The following is a 20,958-nucleotide window of genomic DNA, read 5'->3' on the forward strand; positions in this document are numbered from 1 at the left end:
ATCACTCCATCAGACTGGTTTCCACTTCCTTTCAGTTCAGGCCCTTTCTTCCTGTTTCCCTTCCTGTTTAAGAATGGCTTCCTGACAGCCACCTTCCACTGAGACCATTTCTGATGAGGCTTCAGTGAACATTAGATGGATCAGCTGAAGGTCCAGATGCATCTACCACTTCTTTTTTCCTCTGAAAGACTTAAGTGAAGTGGAAATGTAGCTAATGCCTAAAGAAAAACTTTGAGAGGTCTTTGGAAAGCCTGGGGAAATACTGCTCAAAACCACTTAGAAAATTACAGGAAATTCTGACTTCTTGGAAGAAATGTGGGCTGGGTCAAGACTTTTGTACTCCATTGAAGTTTTCAACTTTGTAAAATATAAGAACTACAAAGAATAAATATTAGTGAAATAATTACGTTTTAAAACCGGTGATTAGCACCTTTTTGTTGTCGGTACAAGATTATAACTTTTGATATTTAGACAATAATATATATTTTTTAAAGTTTCGTGTTTTTTGTTATGTTTTTTAAATACGTCTTTTATTTTCAGTTATTACTTTCTTATTCCAGAATTTTTTCACATGTCAACGATCAAACATAACTTTTAAGTTAAGTTTCAGTTTCAGAGTTGTAGGTGTCCTTGCAGCTTTCGCTTTCTCTGAAAACACGTGGTCACTCTCGGCTCTTCTGTGTACTGACTTTCTCCCTCCGAAAAGCCTGGGTCATGTTGCTTTAAACTAAATTAAAAATACATTTTATGTACAGTGTCGTTTTCTTTGACTATGAACAATGACAAAATACATCTTGACTCTTGATGTTATGCGTACAGGGGCAGCTTTAAATAAAAAAAACTCCTTCTGTGTATTTTTTTTTTAGGCATGCTTGGTAGCTGTCAACAACAGCCGTTTTTCCCTCTTTGTGATTGGCTGACTCGTGGAAAAAGGCGGGGGCTTGTCGTAAATGGTGTGCGGTGATTGGCTGATAGTGTTTCCGTAAAGTAAGCTGCGCCACCGGAGTAGAAAAAAGGTAGGAGAGCTGTGTGGCTTGTTAGGCACATTTAGGGACTCAAGCGTTTTCGGAAACAACTTACTTCCCGTGGAAGCTTGTACACGTTACCTTTACATTAAAGGTAAGTTACACGACTTACATGTTCAAAAGGTGACGTTGTTATATATAAATCGCCTCTGTGACCCTTTTATACAGCAAGCCGTGCTAGGAGAGCACTTAAACTTGACGTTGCTAATCGGTAATGCTTAATAAAAAAACGACTCCTGCAAACACTTGATGGCAGTTTACGCGATATAAGAGTTCCTCTGTGTATGTGTTCATATTTGTGTATCTGTCCGTAGCCGTTATTTAAATCAAATCTTAACACGCTTACGTCCATACCTCCAACCATTAGGGGTCCGAAACGTAAATAATTACCTGTCAACCCAGTGTAAAAGTCGGGATCTTAGTCGATGTGTAACACCAGATGAATTATTGTATATGCCGATCTCTCAGGTGAGGCACCAACATATAGAGAATCTATTGAGTCTTGTATTGTTAGACGTTAAAATAAGGGGCTCTGCTTGAATCTTAAAAAAGACAGATTACCGATTAGAGTTTGGCTGATGAGAGCTGGAAAGGACCACAGGGCTGCCTTAAGTGACTTGGGGAGCCAGAAAGATTAAAAATTAAAGCTGTGAAATGGATTTATTGGCTATGATCGTATTATGAATGTGGAATTAGGTCATATATATATATAGATACACATACGTTTAAATACTCTTAATGATATATTTTTTAACTGATGCTGGAGGCAGAGTCGCATTTGTGGGGAAATTGAAACCTAAGCTGACCTTAGACGCCTCCTACATTCAGGTTTAGCCACTTAGAACAAGATAAACACAGATAAGATTGCGTTTAAAAACGCAATTAAAAAAAAAAAAAGTAAACAACAAAAAGGTTAATTTGTCTCTTCTTTAGCTGTCAAACAATCCTGTTTTACAATATGGGAATTAATCTGTGCAGCTAATTACAGTTTGAGCTTCAGTGTCTATGAAATTCAGCTGCTTTTAACAGAAATCAGTGTTGGATGTTCCTTTACATCATCACACACACATCTTTCTTTGCTTTTACTTTCTGATCTTAAGTCAGAGCACAACTGAGCCAGGAAGGAGGTGGGTGGCAGCCCGTGACAATCCTCGAGTCAGCACTTATAATTTCACAATTTCTCACACTGTAAACAAGCAGCTGGTTTTCTGTAGTGAGAAAAATGTTTTGGAGCTTCCTGACTTTTGTCTTCTGTCCACAGTGATGCAAGGAGAGTCAGAAATAAAAAAAATATTTTCAATTAGATCTATTGAATTATCCTCATATATTTATGGGTTTAAGATGACTTCTTGGAAAACCAAGCTCTGAACAAATGACTAAAAAAATGTTTCCTTTATTTATTCAGGATTATTATACACATCTACACTGTATATAAACTTTAACTGAGTATCCACGTCTAGCGAATTCTCAAAAAGCGTAAATTCCCTTTAAAGGGTTTTTAAAAAGTCTCAGATTTCTGCCACTTTTATCTCACAGCCTCATGATAACAGATTCTGTATGTTAACTGTTGTGTGTCTACAGCTGAAGACTGCAGACAGAAATGTGACATACATGTCGATAAATTTACACACATGATCTGCGTTTGTGGGCGTTTAATAACCCAGCTAGGGTTTTCTTCAGTCTTTGATGACACACCAGTGAAAAAGTATATAAAATCAGACTTTTTCTGCTTATTTCCAGCTCTATAATTTCACTCCTGGACTCTGCTAGAGTAGCTTTGCATGATTCCCAGATCAGAATAATCCTTATTTATCTCATACTTGGTCTCCAGTTCATCGTTTGTCTAAGCTGTTTTAGCTCCTTCACTTTTAAGCTGACTTTTCTCTGATTGGCTGCCCCTCACTATCAAGGCTTTTGTTGCACATGTTAGAGATATGTGCCCTCCATGACATCATAAAGATCAAAGAGTAGGAAAATAAATAATTGAAACTGAGTATTTAGAGCAGTCTGAGGCTACAGCGATTACTCACACATACACTGTCCTCATTATTTGAAGCTCTGGTGCATGTTTCATATGAACATCCACCACGAAACAGGATATGTATGACAGAAAAAACACTTTAACATTTCTTATCTGTGAAACTAAAATGGTGAATAATCTTGCCTGATGCTCAGTAGAAAAGCCTGTATATATGTAGCCACCTTCTGTTTTTTTTAGGAAAATCATGAAGCTGAGCAATTTGGCCATCACCTATCTGTTGTTTTGAAACTGAGTGGCACTGATTACCTCTTATTTCTGACACGAACACAGATAAAAAGCAATAAAATTAAGTTCATGTTTAATTAGCAAGATGTGAAAATACAGATTTTAGTGAAAAAACGCACCAAGAGAGTTTATTTTATTAGTTTATTATTTATTTTATTTATTAGTTTTTAGTTTATTTATTTATCACTGAGCAGGGGAAGAGGCTACCTCACAGGTTACCCCTGCTGGTCATTAGTAAGAATGCAGCTTTTAGACTCTCCTGTCTTTTACATTGACTGTGCCACATCGTGCAAAAAATGTCCTGACAGAGCTGCTTTCATTCACCAGAAGATGGCGCAGTGGGGCCAGCTTCAGATGCTGGACAGCAAGTACCTGGAGCAGGTGGATCAGCTGTACGATGACTCGTTCCCCATGGACATCCGGCAGTACCTGAGCAAGTGGATCGAAAGCATCGACTGGTAAGAAGTCAGAATAAAGGGCAGCGTCTTTTTTTTTTTTTTTTTGGCACACGTTTCTCATCGACTCGTTTGAACCATTAAAAAGTTGTTTTTTTGTAATACCTGTACCGATCTACCTGAATTTTTTTATCTGGCATATCCCCTCCACACAATAAAAAGAGGAAAAGTTAAACTGGATGTCCTGATGGAAAAGAAAACTGTAGGTGCATTTGTATCGGCATCGTAGACCAAACAGAAGCGAGCTCACACTTGTGGACGTGGATCTGGATCTATGGTCCTGCACTTGAAAACAACAGGGTCACCAAGGATATGGAAAGCTTCACGACATTGTATCCACAATGCAGGGATTGTGCATATTGAGAGTTTTGGTTCAGCTGCACAAAGTTAATTACATGTGGGGGGAAAAGTCCTCACAGCCCATAAAATCCTGGTTGTAAAAGTGCAGAAATACCTGTCCTTCGTCATCATTTCAGCATCTGTTCATTAACGGTTCCATTGCTAGATTTTTATCAGACCAAAGCAAAAGTGTTTGAGCTAATGAGACTGATAATCATGGACTTCTCAATATTTGAATAAAGGTTTTGTTGAAGCACAGCATTTGCTGAAAACCAATTTGTAACCCTTTCAAGGTTAACCCCAAACTGAGCGTCTTCTGTTCATGCTACTCAAAGAGTTACTGTGGTCTCCTCAGGGACACGGTGGCCGTGCAGGACTCTCTGGCCACCGTTCGTTTCCACGACCTTCTCGCTCAGCTGGACGACCAACACAGCCGCTTCGCTCTGGAGAACAACTTCCTGCTGCAGCACAACATTCGCAAGATCAAGAGGAACTTGCAGGTCCGACCCTGGATTGGAAACACTTCTGTGTGAGGCAGGTTAAATTCCTTTATGTAACTAAAAGTACGAGCGGTTCTCTCTCCAGGATCGCTTCCAGGAAGATCCCGTCCACATGGCCATGATCATCTCCAGAAACCTGAAGGAGGAGCTGAAGATACTGGAGATTGCAAAGAGCACCGAGGTAAAAGCTGCAGCTCGGTTTCGTTGTTAGAACATAACTATAACAGCAGAATAACACCCGACAGATCTAAATCCTTCCATTAATCACACTCTGGCTTTAAATACACATTTACTTTTAGGCTCACACATCTGGGGTTTAAGTTATAAACGAGTGTTCAGGATTCAAACAGCTTATAGGTGGATTACAGCCAGCTTCTGGTGCTGGTAGACCATCATAAATCCTACCAGATGCACCTTAATGCAAGAGAAAAGATGCTTTCAAGACAAAAATAGCTGAACAAATGATAAGAATTGTATTACTTTTCCAACTTAATGGCTGCTTGAATGCTCCAAAATCATGCTGATGCACGGTGCGTACATGTCTGCATGCTCTATGACTCAAAGCCCAATATGCACACAGGGACGGAGTTCTCATTCTTCAAAATGAAAAACCAACAGAAACAACCTCACAATCATCAATCAAAAAATTTTTCTTATGTACTATAACTTTAGTGCATTAAATAAACCATTTCATCTTCATGCTATTTATATTCTCTTACTCTCACAGAGTAAAAAAAAAAAACATCCTGTTTTTGTTTTTTTTCCCAGTAATTTTTCATCTGCATGATATCGTTCCACTCTTACACAGAAATTTCTGTTTCACAGCCACAAGCCATAATCAGAACATTAAAGCGACCTTCTACCAGATCTAAAAGATAGAAAGGATCTACTTCATTACACCCCTTATACCTATTATTTTGTCATGTATAAAACTGCAACGCTTGTGGGATAAATTACTTTTAATTTAAAAGGAAATACCATCTGTCCATCCATCTATCTTCTTCCGCTTATCCGGGGCCGGGTCGCGGGGGCAGCAGCCCAAGCAGAGATGCCCAGGCCTCCCTCTCCCAAGCCATCCCCACCCACCTCCTCCACTTATCTGGAGGAACACCAAGCTGTGTCCTGGGTCTGCCCTGGGGCCTCTCCCGGTGGGACATGCCTGGAAAAGAAAATACTTGCCTGTGATATCCTCATCAATCCCAGAGTGATGTTTTTGGCCCTGATGAGAAACTGGCTAAAATTTGCTCCTCTGCAGACAGATCAGTGGACAAAACTATGACCCAAGTGATACGTCTACAAGTCAGAACACATGTCAAATACCTGAAAAGTCTGAACACCTTAAAACTACAGCAAGTGTTCCTTCTTTATTTAGCATGTTTTACGATTCTCGGTTTTCTTCCCTCTTCTTTGTTTTTACTTTTAAATGCCTTATCTAGAAATCTGATCAAACATGAGGGTAGCAGCACGGGTTTCTGTTCATCTACACCACATACATTAAGATTGATGCAGTTTTGCTATCAAAACGATGATATACTCCGTGATAATGATGCTTAATGTTAGCTAAGGAGAGCAGATTTTGTCTTAAGATTGAGACACTTGGAGTGGGTGTAATCTTGATCTGATGTTGTTGTTTAGCAGAACTTTAACCTCTATGTCTAAATTAATACCTGAATTCAGTTTTACTTTTCAAGATCCCAAAGAGTCTAAACCTGTTTCTGTTTCGGAGACGTTAAAATGTGTGACGTTTGTTTCGGTAGGATGAGACCGATGGGGCAGTGTCGGCCATGGTGGTAGAGAAACAGAAGCTGGACAACAAAGTGAAAGAGATGAAGCACATAGTCCAGGTAAAACTATACGCCGGGTGTAGGTCCCAGCTCGAGGTTGGCCCGGCTCTGCTGGAAAATCTCTAACGGGCTCGGTTCCTTTGACTTTTTCAGGTGGTGGATCAGAACATTAAGAACGTAGAAGACCTGCAGGACGAGTACGACTTCAAAGTCAACACACTGAAGAACAGAGGTGAGGAAATCAGCAAACTCGTCCAGGCTCAGCTGTAGAGCCAATCCCCAAAATGTGATTGCAGTGATTTGGATGGCTGAGGAAATACTTTTGGTAATACAGTGAAGATCAACATGTCAAGGGGCAATTTGAGTTCTTGGAGGCAGAGAAATAATTTCAGAAAGCTGACTGAGTTTTGAGGTTTTGAGCTAAAGCGCACTTGTTGCCAAATGCGGTGATCTGATTGGTCAGATCTGTTTATTCTGATCTTAAAAAATTGGAACAAAGTAGCTTGTGTTGGTAAAATTACAGAGTGAAAGGGCTTTTCCAAACTGACATATATTAAATGGTCTTAAAACTTCATATTAACATTTAATCTATGTTGCTTCCAAGTTTTAATTGTGTGGATTTTTTTTTCCTTCTTCCTCCGCAGAGAATGAAATGAACGGCATGACGGTGAAGGAGCTGGAGAAGGAGAAGATGACAGTCGGGAGGATGTGCTTTGAGCTGAAAGCCAAGCGTCAGGTGACTAGAAACACGACTAACATATAATCCCTTTGAGGTCACTGGGTTGTAACAATAAAGTCATTTTGATCTTATAAACTTTCTTTCTGAGGAGTTTTAAACGCCATAACAGGACATTTGATGTGACTGATGCGATGGACTCTTGGGTGTGGGGTTTTTTTGTTTTGATTTTTTTAGGACGCTGTGCTCGGGCTGAACGAGCTGCTGAACGTCACTCAGGCCCTGCTGGCAGAGTTGATCTCTGAGGAGCTGCCCGACTGGAAGCAGCGTCAGAAGATCGCCTGCATCGGTGGCCCGCCCAACGCCTGCGTGGACCAGCTGCAGAACTGGTGAGCCGCCCTCTCCATCCCATGTCTTTCTCTTTAACCGCCTCTTTCTTCACTTCCTCTTCTGCTTAGCCATCAATCTTAGTATCTTTTTCATTCTTCCACCTATATTTAATATTTCCCTCACCTTCCTCATCGTCTACCTCTTAATTTTTCCATCAGTTTTTTTTCTTTAGTTCATTTTGATTAAACACCTGCGAGGATGTCAACCTGTTTGAGAAGAAAGGCTAAAGGGGTTTAATAAGATGTTAAAATAGTTTGATAAAAGATGTTACATGGTAGATAAACAGATGAAAGGGGTCACTAAACGATATGGAAAGATCCTAAGTGGAGGAGATAAATGACTGAAAGTAAATGGAGAACCAAAAGTAATCCAAGGTCCAGTTCATGAACAGTTCCTCGGTCGACTGGGTGCTTCATCTGTTGACAACCTTTTATGTTGGTGTGTTAACTGATCTTCTGTCCTCGCCCTCCTGCAGGTTCACAGCAGTAGCGGAGAGTCTGCAGCAGGTCCGTCAGCACCTGAAGAAGCTGCAGGAGCTGGAGCAGAAGTTCACTTATGAGAACGACCCCATCACAGGGAAGAAGGCTTACTTGGAAGCCCGAGCTCTGGAGCTCCTCAAAAACCTGCTCTCCAAGTATGAAAGCCTTCACTCTTTATTGTTATTATTATCATTATTATTGCTGAGCGTTATTATTGCCTGTTAACCTGGATTCTGATCTGTGTGAAGCTCTCTAGTTGTAGAGAGGCAGCCTTGCATGCCCACCCACCCACAGAGACCACTGGTGTTGAAAACAGGCGTCCAGTTTACGGTGAAACTTCGGTAAGAAGTTAAATGTGAAGTGTTTACGTGATTTCTGCCCTGACCACTAAATCATTTTTACATTTATATAATTTATAGAATAATTTATATAATTTCTAAAAATAAATAAAACAAAACCAGTTTATTACACTCTTGGTCCTGTCGTGCTTGGTATTGATCCAATACTGATACCAACATTGGTATCCATACTATCTATACATCCCTGAGCTTGCTCTGCTGGAGGTTTCTTCCTGTTAAAAGAGAGTTCTTCATCCCACAAAATAAATAAAATAAGAATTTTTCCTTCTTTGTTTTGTACCCAAATGAATTGAAAATGCAGAAATTGCGTCAGGTGATGTTTATCCGTTGGTGTGCGTCAGCTTCCTGTTTCAGTCTCGTTTCCTTTCTGTTCAGGTTTCTGGTGAAACTGCAAGAGTTTAACTACCAGCTCAAAGTCAAGGCCCTGTTTGATAAGTAAGCAAATTCTCACCTTTGCTTTTGCCACTTTGAATCATCATGCTGCATTTCCAAATATGTAACACTTTTTTTTTTCTCCTCAGGGATGTTACAGAGAAGAAAGGGTGCGTCTGAAATCCATTCATACACATTGAAACATATAACGTGTTATTCAGTAACGCAGCTGATTAATAGCTTTCCATTGATCATCTTTGAATCAGGTTCAGGAGGTTTAACATTTTGGGGACAAACACCAAAGTCATGAACATGGAGGAGTCCAACGGCAGTCTGGCAGCAGAGTTCAGACATTTGGTAAAATCAGTGTCTTAGTATTAAACCCACAGTATTCCCTTCCACTGGTTATATATTGTTTTTATTATATAGGGAGATTTCTTAGACACCCTAATAGTGACGCCTTTCCAACTTAATCTCCATACAGCAACTCAAAGAACAGAAAGGACCTGGAAACAGAACAAATGACGTAAGAGCCTTTAAAACTTTATTCTATATAATACACAAACCTGCTCTGTGTGTTTGAGACTGCAGGTCACATACTGGCTGTTTTACAGTCATCATAGAGGCCTTCAATATGCAACAGACTCGTCTACCTGGATGTTTTTTCTTCCTCTTCTTTAGCTGTAGGAGCGCGCCCTCCTTCTCTGCGCTTATTCTTTTGTGTGGTGGAATATAACCATTAAATTAGTAATGCTGTCCAGGCCGAATGTCACATGAAAATCACCGTTTCAGCTTCCCAGGGCATGTTAGTGCGAATGCTTCAAAATAAAAGTTCTTTAGAAAAAACTGAAGGGATTTTATAGAACTAACAGTGGCCTAAAAAATCATTTTATATGTAATGCACACTAGAAAAAGATAAGAATTCATTGTCCTGCATTACAGCTTACATAGCTATATGAGGAACCTCATTCCACTTTATATGTAACCTCTGTAAATGTGACGTAAGGACAGATATGGACACATAGTTTGTAAACTACATTTGATGTGGTGGTAGATTGGTGATGTAGAGTGAAGTTTAGTTACAGGAACGTTGCATGCTTCCTGCAGAGGCTTGGGGAAGGGTCTTGTGTGTTTTGGGTAAGCTGAGTGTGTCTCTGGGTGTTCAGGGTCCTCTGATCGTCACCGAGGAGCTCCACTCGCTCAGCTTTGAGTCGGAGCTGCAGCTCAACCAGTCCGGACTCGACATCAAACTTGAGGTGAGACCCGCCGCCTGCCCTTTGTTCATGCTCAGAATTAAACTGGAGTTGATAGAGGAGATTAAACCCTGCTGCTTCCTCCTGTCGTTTTTTTATTTCTAGGCCATTTCTCTGCCCGTGGTCGTCATCTCCAACGTCTGCCAGCTACCCAGCGGCTGGGCCTCCATCCTCTGGTACAACATGCTGACCACGGAGCCCAAAGTGAGAACACGCTTTGATTTCAGTCCGCTCCTAGCACCTCCACGTACCCTCGTTTTTGTCTCTTATCGATCTCCAACTGTCATGTTTTCCAGAACCTGAAGTTCTTCCTCTCCCCTCCTGCGGCGAAGTGGTCTCAGCTCTCCGAGGTGCTCAGCTGGCAGTTCTCCTCCGTCACCAAGCGAGGCCTGAACCAGGAGCAGCTCAACATGCTCGCTGATAAACTGCTCGGTGAGACGCACAAAAATAACATGTGGTAACGTTTTAAGAAAATTTAAGGCCACTAAATATCTTTTAAAGTCTCTGTTTTATTCATAACAGGCTTAAACCTTAACTATAACTAAAGATCTTAACCCTCAATCTGTCGTTTCTTTACTACTGATGAAATATAAGATGATCCGAGGCTCAGAAAGCTGCAGACCAAAACGAATGGCTCAAAGTCAACAAACTGTCACTGCTGTGCTAATAAACTTCTACCGGCAGCACACATGAATAACCTGCAGATGTTTGTACCTGGTTGTTTTTCTGTGAAGGAACCAAAGCTCAGAGGAACCCGGAGGGACTCATCCCCTGGACCAAGTTCTGCAAGGTGAGCCATAGTCTGATAAGCCTCATTTATCCAGCTGATAATGATTTAATTTATATTCACAACCAGGAGACTCAGAGGGCAACGTAACAATCACAAAGGTTAAAACTTAAAAAAAAAAATGCAATTATGCAGGTGTTGATGTAAAAGTTACAAATAAAAGTCCGTAAAGACTGTTTGATACACTGTGCTGCCAAAAGTACTCACTCGTCTGCCTTCACACACATATATCAACTTGAGTGACGCCCCATTCTTAATCCATAAGGTTTGATATGATGTTGGCCCTTTGCAGCTATAACAGCTTCATCTTTTCTGGGAAGGCTGTCCATAGGTTTAGGAGTGTTTTGAGGATTTTTTTACTATTCTTCCAGAAGCACATTTGTGAGGTCAAACTGTTGATTTGAGGACAGGACTCTGTGCAGGCCAGTCAAGTTCTTCCACACCAAGCTCACTCATCGATGTCTTCATTGACTTTACTCTGTGCACTGGTGCACAGTCATGTTGTACCAGGAAGGGACCATCCGCAAACTGTTCAAAGCTGAGAACATGATATTGTCCGACATGTCTTGATATGCTGAACCCTCTTAGTTCCTTTCACTGGAACTAAGGGTCTGAGCCCAACTCCTAAAAAACAACCCACATCATAATAACCGCTCCAACAAACTTTACACTTTGCACAATGCAGTCAGACAAGTACCGTCTAGACCAGGGGTCAGCAACCTGTAACACCCAAAGAGCCATTCGGACCCGGTTTCCATGCAAAAGAAAACACTGGGAGCCACAAATACTTTTTGACATCTAAAATGAAGATAACACTGTTATTGTTTTTTACCTTTATGCTTTGTGTGAACAACTAAAGTGTGTTGCTTATGAAATCCATGAAGTGCTACAGAGAAAACTGCATTTTATTTATGTAATTAACACATTTTGAACTCTTAAAGAAATATAACAAAAAGGAAAATGATCCACGTAGCAAAGAAAACTGTTGTGTGCCACTTTTATATCACCTTTGGACTTTTGGAGCGTAGCAGAGCCTTGACCTGAATTTTAAAAAATAATTGGAAAAAAGCACTATGCTACTATGCAACGGGGCGATTGTGGCTCAAGAGCTGGCAGTTTGTCTTGTAATCGGAAGGTTGCCGGTTCGAGCCCCGGCTCCGACAGTCTCGGTCGTTGTGTCCTTGGGCAAGACACTTCACCCGTTGCCTACTGGTGGTGGTCAGAGTGTCCGGCAGCCTCGCCTCTGTCAGTGTGCTGTGGCTACAATGTAGCTGCCATCACCAGTGTGTGAATGGGTGGATGACTGAATGTGTAAAGCACTTTGGGGTCCTTAGGGACTAGTAAAGCGCTATACAAATACTGGCTATTTACTAAAAAAATTAAAAACAAATATTTGCAAAATTCTGCATAAATATTTATTTATTTACTTATATTTATTTTACCTGGTAAATGTGTGCAGCGCCGCTGCAGGTGAGGCGGACGCACCTGAGCGGCACCCGCAATCACGCCTCGCCTCCTTTAAAGTCTGTGCTCTCTCTGCTGTTGTGTTGTCGGGCTGTGAGCTGAAAAGCTACAGCCGGCTGTATGCGTACAGCAACCGTGAAAAGTGGTCAATAAAGAGATGCTGAAAAGCGTGTTCATGGAAACATCGTCGGGTCTGCCGTGATATGTTTACAATGGAACTTCTGCTCCTGAACCTCTGCGCACAGTGAAGTCACTTTCATCTTTACGCAGGACTGTAAGCTGTCATTTGTGAGGCGTGAGCGGTGTTTGTTTTAACATAGTTCACGGTGGAGCTGCTGACATAATGTGGATCCGAAGATCCATAATTGGCCTACCTGGGGTTGAAAGTCTGGATAAATGCACGGCGTTTCGGCGGGTACACCAGCTTCCGCGAGTGTGGCGCTTATTTTGAGCGACGGAAAATAATAAAATATAATTTTATTTTTATATTTCAAAATCACAATAATCTTCCAATTTAAAACTACAAGTTTAAAAAGAACTAACACAAAAAATACACTTCAGCTAAATACTTGTCATTTATTTTCCCAAACCACGCGGAGCCGCAGTATAAGGACTAAAGAGCCGCAGGTTGCCGACCCCTGGTCTAGACTGAAAACTGTGATTCTTCGCTCCAGAGATCACGTTTCCACTGCTCTAGAGTCCAGTGGTGGAGTGCTTTACACCACTGCATCTGACACTTTACATTGGCAGTCTTTGGTGATTGACTTTGGAGAAAGTCTGCATCCCACAGCTGACTGGAATATTTAGTAGTAAGGAAATTTCATGCCTGGACTTGTTGCACAGGTGGCATCCTGTCACGATACCATGCTGGACTCATTCAGTCATTCATTCACTGAGCTCCTCAGAGCGACTGTGTAAACAGTCTGCATGCACAGGTGGTGGATTTTATCCAGTCGTGGCCATGGAAATGACTGAAACACCCGAATTTTAAGATTTGGATGGCTGAGTGAATACTTTTGGCAACATAGTGTATTTATATCAGTGTCTGCATCTATATCCATCTAACAAGTGGGTATCTTTGTCATCAGCTTCTTTTCTATTGGCCCTAAGTTTACTCCCAAATAACATTAAAACAATCTTTAAAAGCTTTGAGTATATCTGACGCTTGAGCCACGTTCCCATGGCTGCAGCCTCCTCAGGCAGCTTGCTCCAAAGCCTTGACTCTGGAGCGGCCGCCTCGTGATCTGAGCCAACAAATATTCACCTCTAATCGCTTTTATTCATCGTGCATTGAACCAGACTTTCTGATTCGTCCAGCAGCAGAGCGCAAATGAGAAGGCGTTCCCTTTCTGGTTGTGGATTGAAGGTATCCTGGATCTGATCAAAAGACACCTGCTGTCCCTCTGGAACGATGGGTGAGTGGCGCTCTAGTGAAGCTGTGAGAGTCCGTGGGGGGAGAATTTAAACGGTAAACGTGAGTTTGTTTGTTTTCTCCTCCTGCAGCTGCATCATGGGATTCATCAGTAAGGAGAGGGAGAAGGCTCTGCTGACTGACAAGTGTCCGGGCACCTTCCTGCTCAGGTTCAGCGAGAGCAGCCGAGAGGGAGCCATCACCTTCACCTGGATCGAACACGACGTCCACGGTAATGAGATAGAGTCACTTCATTTGACCTTCATTTACACTTTCAACAACACAAAACTTGAAATTTTGAAGGTTTTCATGATTAAACGTCTCTAAAGATGTGGCTGCACTCTAGTGGCTGACGAGACATTTTTACTTTGGGAGATTTCTCTACGACTTCAAATCAAACCACATGAACCAATAGCCTTGATGTCCTGTGCAAGAAGTAAGTTTGAAGGAGGTTTAGTCCTCAGATTTAATATCATCGGTCTCTTTTTCCACGCAGACAAGCCGGTCTTCCACTCTGTGGAGCCGTACACGAAGAAGGAGCTTTCCGCCGTCTCGCTCCCCGACATCATCCGCACCTACAAGGTAATGGCAGCGGAAAACATCCCAGAGAACCCGCTTCGCTTCCTCTACCCCAACATACCCAAAGACAAGGCCTTTGGGAAGTACTACCCCAAACCATCAGAGGGTAAGAGCTGCCGTCACGTTTGGTTTTCGCCCATAAATACTCTGATACTCTGCAGACCTTCATCCAAGCTTCATTTACCTTCCAGCTGCTGAACCGATGGAGTTTGAAGACACAGACAAGACTGGCTACATGAAGACGGAGCTCATTTCGGTTTCAGAAGTGTAAGCAGAGAGAAACAAACGCATCACGACTAAAGAGAAAGACTTAACGTGTAATCAGAGTTTGTGTCCGTGTGGTTCAGACATCCGTCCAGGCTACAGGACAACATGATGCCGATGTCTCCGGACGACTACAAGGCTCTGGAGCAGTATGTGAGCCCCAGAGACATTGACGCTGTGGTGAGTCAGCACTGTTTAAACTATTAATTTGGTATTAGCCGAGCAGTAGTAAAACTTCAAAAAAGTACAACGCAAACCAGAAATGAAGTCTGTTCACCTTCAAAGTAAAAGTTGCAATCTTTGTAACCTAGGGTGCTTGGGAAAAAAAGCGTCTGGACTTCTTTAAGTTTCCTTTAACCTCCTAGGACCTGAACTCTTCCACGGCATGCATTTTTAATTTCTCTTTGATATTTGGGCATATTGGGGCCCGATGAATGTAAAAACAAAGAATTACCAGATTTTTTTTTTACCTTATTTTCGTTTTTAAGAAAAATCAGAGCCACATATGTGGATATTCGTTTAAAATTTTGATAGAACAGTAGTTGTATAATGTCCTCGTAAGTGGATATCAGGCCCTTGTAGAGCAAATTTGAGTATTTTGGTCTAAATAACCCAAAATGTGATGTCCACATATGTGGACGCCAGGTCCTAGGAGGTTAAGATGTTTCACCTCCTATCCAAGAAGCTTCTTCAGTTCTAAGAGCAATTGGTGGAGAGTCCCAGCCCTGTGGTATTGTCCACAAGTGGGTCATGGACCCCCAATTGATCCTCTATCAAATCACACAGTCCAAGGTGTGAAAACGGTGTGGGTCACAATCAGCCAAGGTTTCGGGTGTACCCCTTGTGAAGCCCAGCCCCACCCTATCATGTGATTTACTGAGGTCAGATGGCCCAGGGTGTGAGTGGCTGTTAAGGTGTCTGGGAAGGGATCTCAAAACTGGAGTATAGATGGCAGACAGTTGGCGTTGTAAACCACTGCCTCTGTTCAAAGACAGTCGTTCACAGTGGACATAGATGCTTCTTTCACTCCTCTTTTTCAAACCGTCTGTCCTCTCTGTCCAAAATGTGAACACTGGCATCCTTAAAAGAGCGACCTTTGTCCTTTAGATGCAGATGAACAGCTGAGTCTTGTCCTGTGGAGGAGGTTCTTCTATGTTGTGCCATGCGTTTATGAAGTGGCTTTAAGTCCAGACGCTTTTCTTTCCAAGCTCTGTAGACTATGATGACCTGGATGACTGAGAACCTTCACAGACACTCTTTGTCACCCTTTGCCAGAGCTTTTATTTTGAAGGCAAACGATCTTGAGCAGTTGGGCAATGTCTGTAGACAAGTCCAACTGCTCACGAGGAGGTCTTTGCCAATCGGATGGGCAATACGCATTTTTCCCTAGCAACAGGTGGTTGTCAGGGACCAAATTGTCAGTCCGTTTAACTGAGGCTTTAGCAATTATTTTCCCACCAGCTATCACAATTGATTTCTCTCTCACAACTGGTCTCTGAGCGTGTGTGAGTGGAACTTTATTTGCTCGATCCTACATCGTCACAATGACAAAATGGCGGACAAGTTAATATCACATGCTTATTGGTCATGTGTCCTCAAATCCTCAGTTTTACCCATCATCACTTGAAGTTGCTGGTTGTCATTCACTCTCTAGTCACCACCTTGCTGCTTTCTGTGTGGATGGCCCTTTCAGCACCACCTTGTGGCAGTATGCAGACTGCAGCGGGCAAGCAGGAGCCCGAGGATTTGGACTGATTCTGGTTCATCTTCACTTTCATTGTTTCCACTCTTGAATATGTCAGTAGTGTGTGCGTGTGTGTGTGCGTGTGTGTGCGTGTGTGTGCATGCATGCATTTTTTGGTGAACGAGGTCGCCACAAAACCGAGAGGTCCTGTCAGCAAGACCATCAAGTTTGTTACAACCAGGAGGGTGAACCTGAAGATCAAACATCCTAAAACATGTTACTGTTGTCGTCTGTCTACGCAAAGATGCAAATTAATGGAAATTTGCTCTGCATGCTCTGAATGGGGACAATTGTCCAAAACCCATCAGCAGTGATTCCCCTCACTTGGAAGGAGCATATTGATGGCGTCTGAAAGCAGCTGGCGCTGAATCTTTACACTCTGATGTCATTTAGAGATGGAAAGAGAGAGAAATTTTGAGTAATCTTTGTCTCTTTTTTAAAAACATGGCAGTATAAATGACCTTCTGCCCCTGGAGAAACAGTTTTTGTTTTGTTTTTTCCTCTTGGCACTGCATGATGTCATTGAAAAGGGACTTCCTTTTATGGACACCAGTTTCTAGTGTTGGGACAGGCTCCAGCCCCCCTTTACTGCATCAGCTGTTCCTGTTGTCTATCCCTCTACAATGTTTCTGTCTGTCTTCTAGGTCTGCTTTCAGGCCAACAATCTGCTGGATCTCGAAGACTTTGACCATCAGGTAGATGCAGCTTCAGTGTTGCGCTGCTGTGTGTTAGTTTAGTCGGTGTAGCTTTGACACACCTGCTGCATGTTGCCATACTAATGTTTAAACTCCCTCAAGTGTTTAGTACGTCATCCTCACTTGTGTGGGCCACCCAGGTAGATTCAGTTTATTTCCATTTTTTTTCCATCTGACAGGACAACGCCGTCCATGATTTGGACAGCGCTCCTCGTTCTTCTTTTCAAAGTTTAGGGTCCAGCATGATTTTGGGAGGGTTTCTAAAGATTTTAACATTTATTTGGCAGTTTAGCAGTCAAGACTTGATAGGAAGGTGAGAGGGTGCAAGGAAAGATGAAGCAAAGGATTGCTGGTCGACCAAACCCAAGCTTTCAGCTATAAGGCATGCGTGCCTGCTAACCAGTAAACTAAACTGCACCACTGGTTTTTAGGCTGGCTTCTGACATGCCAATTTCTGATATGACTTTGAACTGGTTTCTGACCTGTTTCTAGCATGACTTTGAACTGGTTTCTGATCCTTTTTTGACATGAGTTTTGACTGGTTTCTGTCTGTTTTTATTTTTATTTGAGTCAGTACCTGCGCTTGGTCTCAGTATTGTATTTTTTCACGTAATCCAGTCTGCCTCTATGATGTTGAGCTCTGTACTGTGTGATTTAGACCACTGGCTACAGGACACATTGTTCTTCATGTAGCTGAGAATATTTTCCTGATGTATTTTGGCCTAAATTGTCTCAATTTTGTTGAAATGAGAACATTGATAATAAAAGCATGAAGCTCTTCTTTCTTGCTAACCCTGTTACCCTGTAACTGCCAGCACGTTTTGTGTCAAGAGTTTGTCTTTTGGGTTTTTCTGTTTTCTCTGTAATATTGTAGGTTCTTTACCTTACAATATAAAGCGCCTTGAGGGAACTGTTGTTGTGATTTGGCATTATATTAAAAATAAAACATTTTTTACTTTTACTTATTTCTTTTCAGATGAGTGCAGCAGACTTTCGAGATGGAAACTGAAGGGAAGTCCTATTCTTTTGACCTTCATTCTTCTCCTTGTACTGTACTTTTCACCAGAGGTCATCAGGTTATGTACTCGACTCTTAGATTCCTCTATGATTTTGACAGCACGGTCACCTTTCAGAAACAGGAGAAAATTTTCTCCTGTTTATTTGTACATAGTGTTTCCTTTTGATTAACTGTGAACTTTAAAGCCCTCGGTATCCTCTGCTGTAAAACTGTAGCATTTAAAATGTCATTCTGCTTGCTTCATGAGAAATGATCATCATAAATGACTGTTTGGATTCATTTTATCAGTATAATAAATGCTTGTATTAAAATGAGTCAGTCATGCTTTGTTTTTAAGGTATAAAAAACGTACTCTTTCACTCACCCCCTCCCCGATCCTGTTGTGAGGTTTCTTCCTGTTTAAAGGGAGTTCTTCTTCCCCACCATCGCATCATTTGATGGTTAGGGTTCTTTCAGTAATACTGTCTGGTCTTTACCTTTATAATAAAAAGCATTAAAACAACAGTTGCTATAAAATTATATAAAAAGTATAAAATTAAGTTAACCTCCTAGCGCCTGGCGTCCACATATGTGGACATCACATTTTGGATTGTCTAGACCAAAATACAAAGTTTTGCTCTACAAGGGTCAGATATCCACTTACGAGGACGTTATGCTGCCACTGTTCTATCAAAATTGAAAACAAATGTCCTCTTATGTGGATCTCATTTTTCTCAGAAACAAAAATCGGATAAAAAAAATAAATAAATAAAAAAAATCTGCTAATTGTTTGTTTTTACATTCATCAGGTCCCGATCAGCCCAAAGAGCAAAGAGAAATTAAAAATGCATGCCATGAAAGAGTTCGGGTCTTCGGAGGTTAAACTGAACGAACACATTGTTAAGGTTACAGGTTTTACACTGATAATTTTCAGCTGCTTCTAAACTGGGCAAAGTAACATCAGTATCAATAGGGTATGTAATCATAACTATTGATACTTGTACTGTCAACAGAGCAACTGATTTTACAAAGATGAAAGTTTAAACAATGCAGACTAAAAACACAGATGCTGCAGTGTGAGAGGAAAATCATTGTGAGGTAATATACTATTCAAAGGATGTTCTTCAAAAGTTTTGGCTAGTAAGATTGGAAAAGATCTAATACATTAATAAAGTTTAGACTTTGTGAAAGCAGGAAGTGAGTTGAGACTCACAGCTCTATCACTGAGATGCAGGAGAATCTGAATTATACATTCGTTTTAAAAAAAAAGATGGTTTTCAATTGTTAGTCTTTCAGCTGCTTCGGCGCTATGTACAGTAGCACTCAGAGAGTAAAGAAAATAAAAACAGAATTCAAATACGCTTAGTCTACCTGCAAAGTACAAACAGATATCCTCTTTTAGGGTCATACAGTCCCAATCAAAAGTTTAAGACTCGAAAAATGGCAGAAAAAATCATATTTTGCATGGTTGGATCTTAACAAGGTTCCAGGTAGAGCTTCAATGTGCAACAAGAAGAAGTGGAGTGAGACTAAACATTTTTAATTGGTCTTAAACTTTTGTTGGGGACTGTATAGTAATGTTTAAAGAACAATAAAACTGTTGAACTGTTTACAGCCAACAGAGTAAAATTGTGTTTTAGAAAACAAATTTCACAACACAAAGACTTTAGACCTTCTTGGCGTTGACACACAGAGGTCAGAGGAATCTTCCAGGAGTGGCGATGCTAGTTTCAAACCTGTTGCTCTGGAGCGAGTTATCTAGATAAGATGAAATCCTGCCTACTGGCCTCATGTAACTGCCACCATGTTTCAAACTCAATTCAATTCAATTTTATTTATATAGCGCCAAATCACAACAAATGTCGCCTCAAGGCGCTTCATAGATACAGAGAAAAGCCCAACAATCATATGACCCCCTATGAGCAAGCACTTTGGTGACAGTGGGAAGGAAAAACTCCCTTTTAACAGGAAGAAACCTCCGGCAGAACCAGGCTCAGGGAGGGGCGGCCATCTGCTGCGACCGGTTGGGGTGAGAGAAGGAAGACAGGATAAAAGACATGCTGTGGAAGAGAGACAGAGATTAATAACAGATATGATTCAATACAGAGAGGTCTGTTAACACATAGTGAGTGAGAAAGGTGACTGGAAAGGAAAAACTCAATGCATCATGGGAATCCCCCGGCAGCCTACATCTATTGCAGCATAACTAAGGGAGGATTCAGGGTCACCTGGTCCAGCCCTAACTATATGCTTTAGCAAAAAGGAAAGTTTTAAGCCTAATCTTAAAAGTAGAGATAGTGTCTGTCTCCCGAATCCAAACTGGAAGCTGGTTCCACAGAAGAGGGGCCTGAAAACTGAAGGCTCTCCCTCCCATTCTACTTTTAAATACTCTAGGAACAACAAGTAGGCCTGCAGAGCGGGAGCGAAGTGCTCTAATAGGGTAATATGGTGCTACAAGGTCATTAAGATAAGATGGGGCCTGATTATTTAAGACCTTGTATGTGAGGAGCAGGATTTTGAATTCAATTCTGGATTTAACAGGAAGCCAATGAAGGGAAGCCAAAACAGGAGAAATCTGCTCTCTCTTTCTAGTCCCTGTCAGTACTCTTGCTGCAGCATTTTGGATTAACTGAAGGCTTTTCAGTGAGTTTTTTGGACATCCTGATAATAATGAATTGCAGTAGTCCAGCCTGGAAGTAATAAACTGGTTTTAAAATCTATTTCTTCCATTATTCTGAACTGGTTCTAGACTGGGACAGTTGCTGTGAATTTATAGATCAAACTTTAGACCAGTTGTACACAAAAATGTTTCCTACAAGCGAAATATTCTCCAGCACACATTCCCAAAGTCAAGAGTGCTGCGGCTCACTTAAAAACCAAAGAAATCTCATGGGGCCCATCCAATCTTAACCTTCACTCTAACCAAAATACATCACTTTCTCTTGTATTTCACTGAAAATTGTATTTAAAAACAAACCACACATGCTGTTGGCTATAAAATGCTAAAACTACTCAGTCATAAGTAAAGTGTTACCAGGTGAGACATGAGTAATATCACCAACAACTACCATATTGCCTGTAAATACATTTATATAAATATGTTACTGTACATACTCGAG

The 20,958-nt window shown here is 41.3% G+C and overlaps 1 protein-coding gene across 6 annotated transcripts; it reads left to right on the forward strand.

Moving 5' to 3' along the window:
* Nucleotides 1-996: 996 nt before the first annotated feature.
* On the forward strand, nucleotides 997-18,171 carry LOC102784252 (signal transducer and activator of transcription 1-alpha/beta-like). Of its 6 annotated transcripts, none has more exons than XM_087835718.1 (25): nucleotides 997-1,119; nucleotides 3,619-3,749; nucleotides 4,441-4,585; nucleotides 4,671-4,766; nucleotides 6,343-6,429; nucleotides 6,523-6,601; nucleotides 7,014-7,105; nucleotides 7,283-7,434; nucleotides 7,911-8,069; nucleotides 8,163-8,255; nucleotides 8,649-8,708; nucleotides 8,795-8,815; nucleotides 8,912-9,002; nucleotides 9,130-9,171; nucleotides 9,812-9,901; nucleotides 10,004-10,102; nucleotides 10,195-10,330; nucleotides 10,633-10,688; nucleotides 13,467-13,564; nucleotides 13,653-13,792; nucleotides 14,057-14,245; nucleotides 14,331-14,406; nucleotides 14,487-14,583; nucleotides 16,792-16,842; nucleotides 17,819-18,171. In XM_087835718.1, the coding sequence occupies exons 2-25, from the start codon at nucleotides 3,622-3,624 to the stop codon at nucleotides 17,849-17,851; spliced, it is 2,310 nt and encodes a 769-aa protein (XP_087691844.1). In that variant the 5' UTR covers nucleotides 997-1,119; nucleotides 3,619-3,621; the 3' UTR covers nucleotides 17,852-18,171. The 6 variants fall into 6 exon arrangements, with proteins under 6 accessions (XP_087691844.1, XP_087691845.1, XP_087691846.1 ...); XM_087835719.1 differs by having other exon boundaries at nucleotides 13,470-13,564; XM_087835720.1 differs by lacking the exon at nucleotides 16,792-16,842.
* The last annotated feature ends 2,787 nt before the right edge of the window (nucleotides 18,172-20,958 follow it).

Source organism: Neolamprologus brichardi, chromosome 23 (genome assembly GCF_056152115.1).
Source record: "Neolamprologus brichardi isolate AB-2024 chromosome 23, ASM5615211v1, whole genome shotgun sequence".
NCBI classification, from domain to species: domain Eukaryota; kingdom Metazoa; phylum Chordata; class Actinopteri; order Cichliformes; family Cichlidae; genus Neolamprologus; species Neolamprologus brichardi.

Bases quoted from the DNA above. Each gene is read 5' to 3' on its own strand.
- LOC102784252 (XM_087835716.1), top strand. From the start codon at position 3,622: ATGGCGCAGTGGGGCCAGCTTCAGATGCTGGACAGCAAGTACCTGGAG. The intron at 9,003-9,129 runs GTAAAATCAGTG...ATCTCCATACAG, and splicing joins CAGCAGAGTTCAGACATTTG to CAACTCAAAGAACAGAAAGG. The intron at 13,793-14,056 runs GTAATGAGATAG...TTTTCCACGCAG, and splicing joins GATCGAACACGACGTCCACG to ACAAGCCGGTCTTCCACTCT.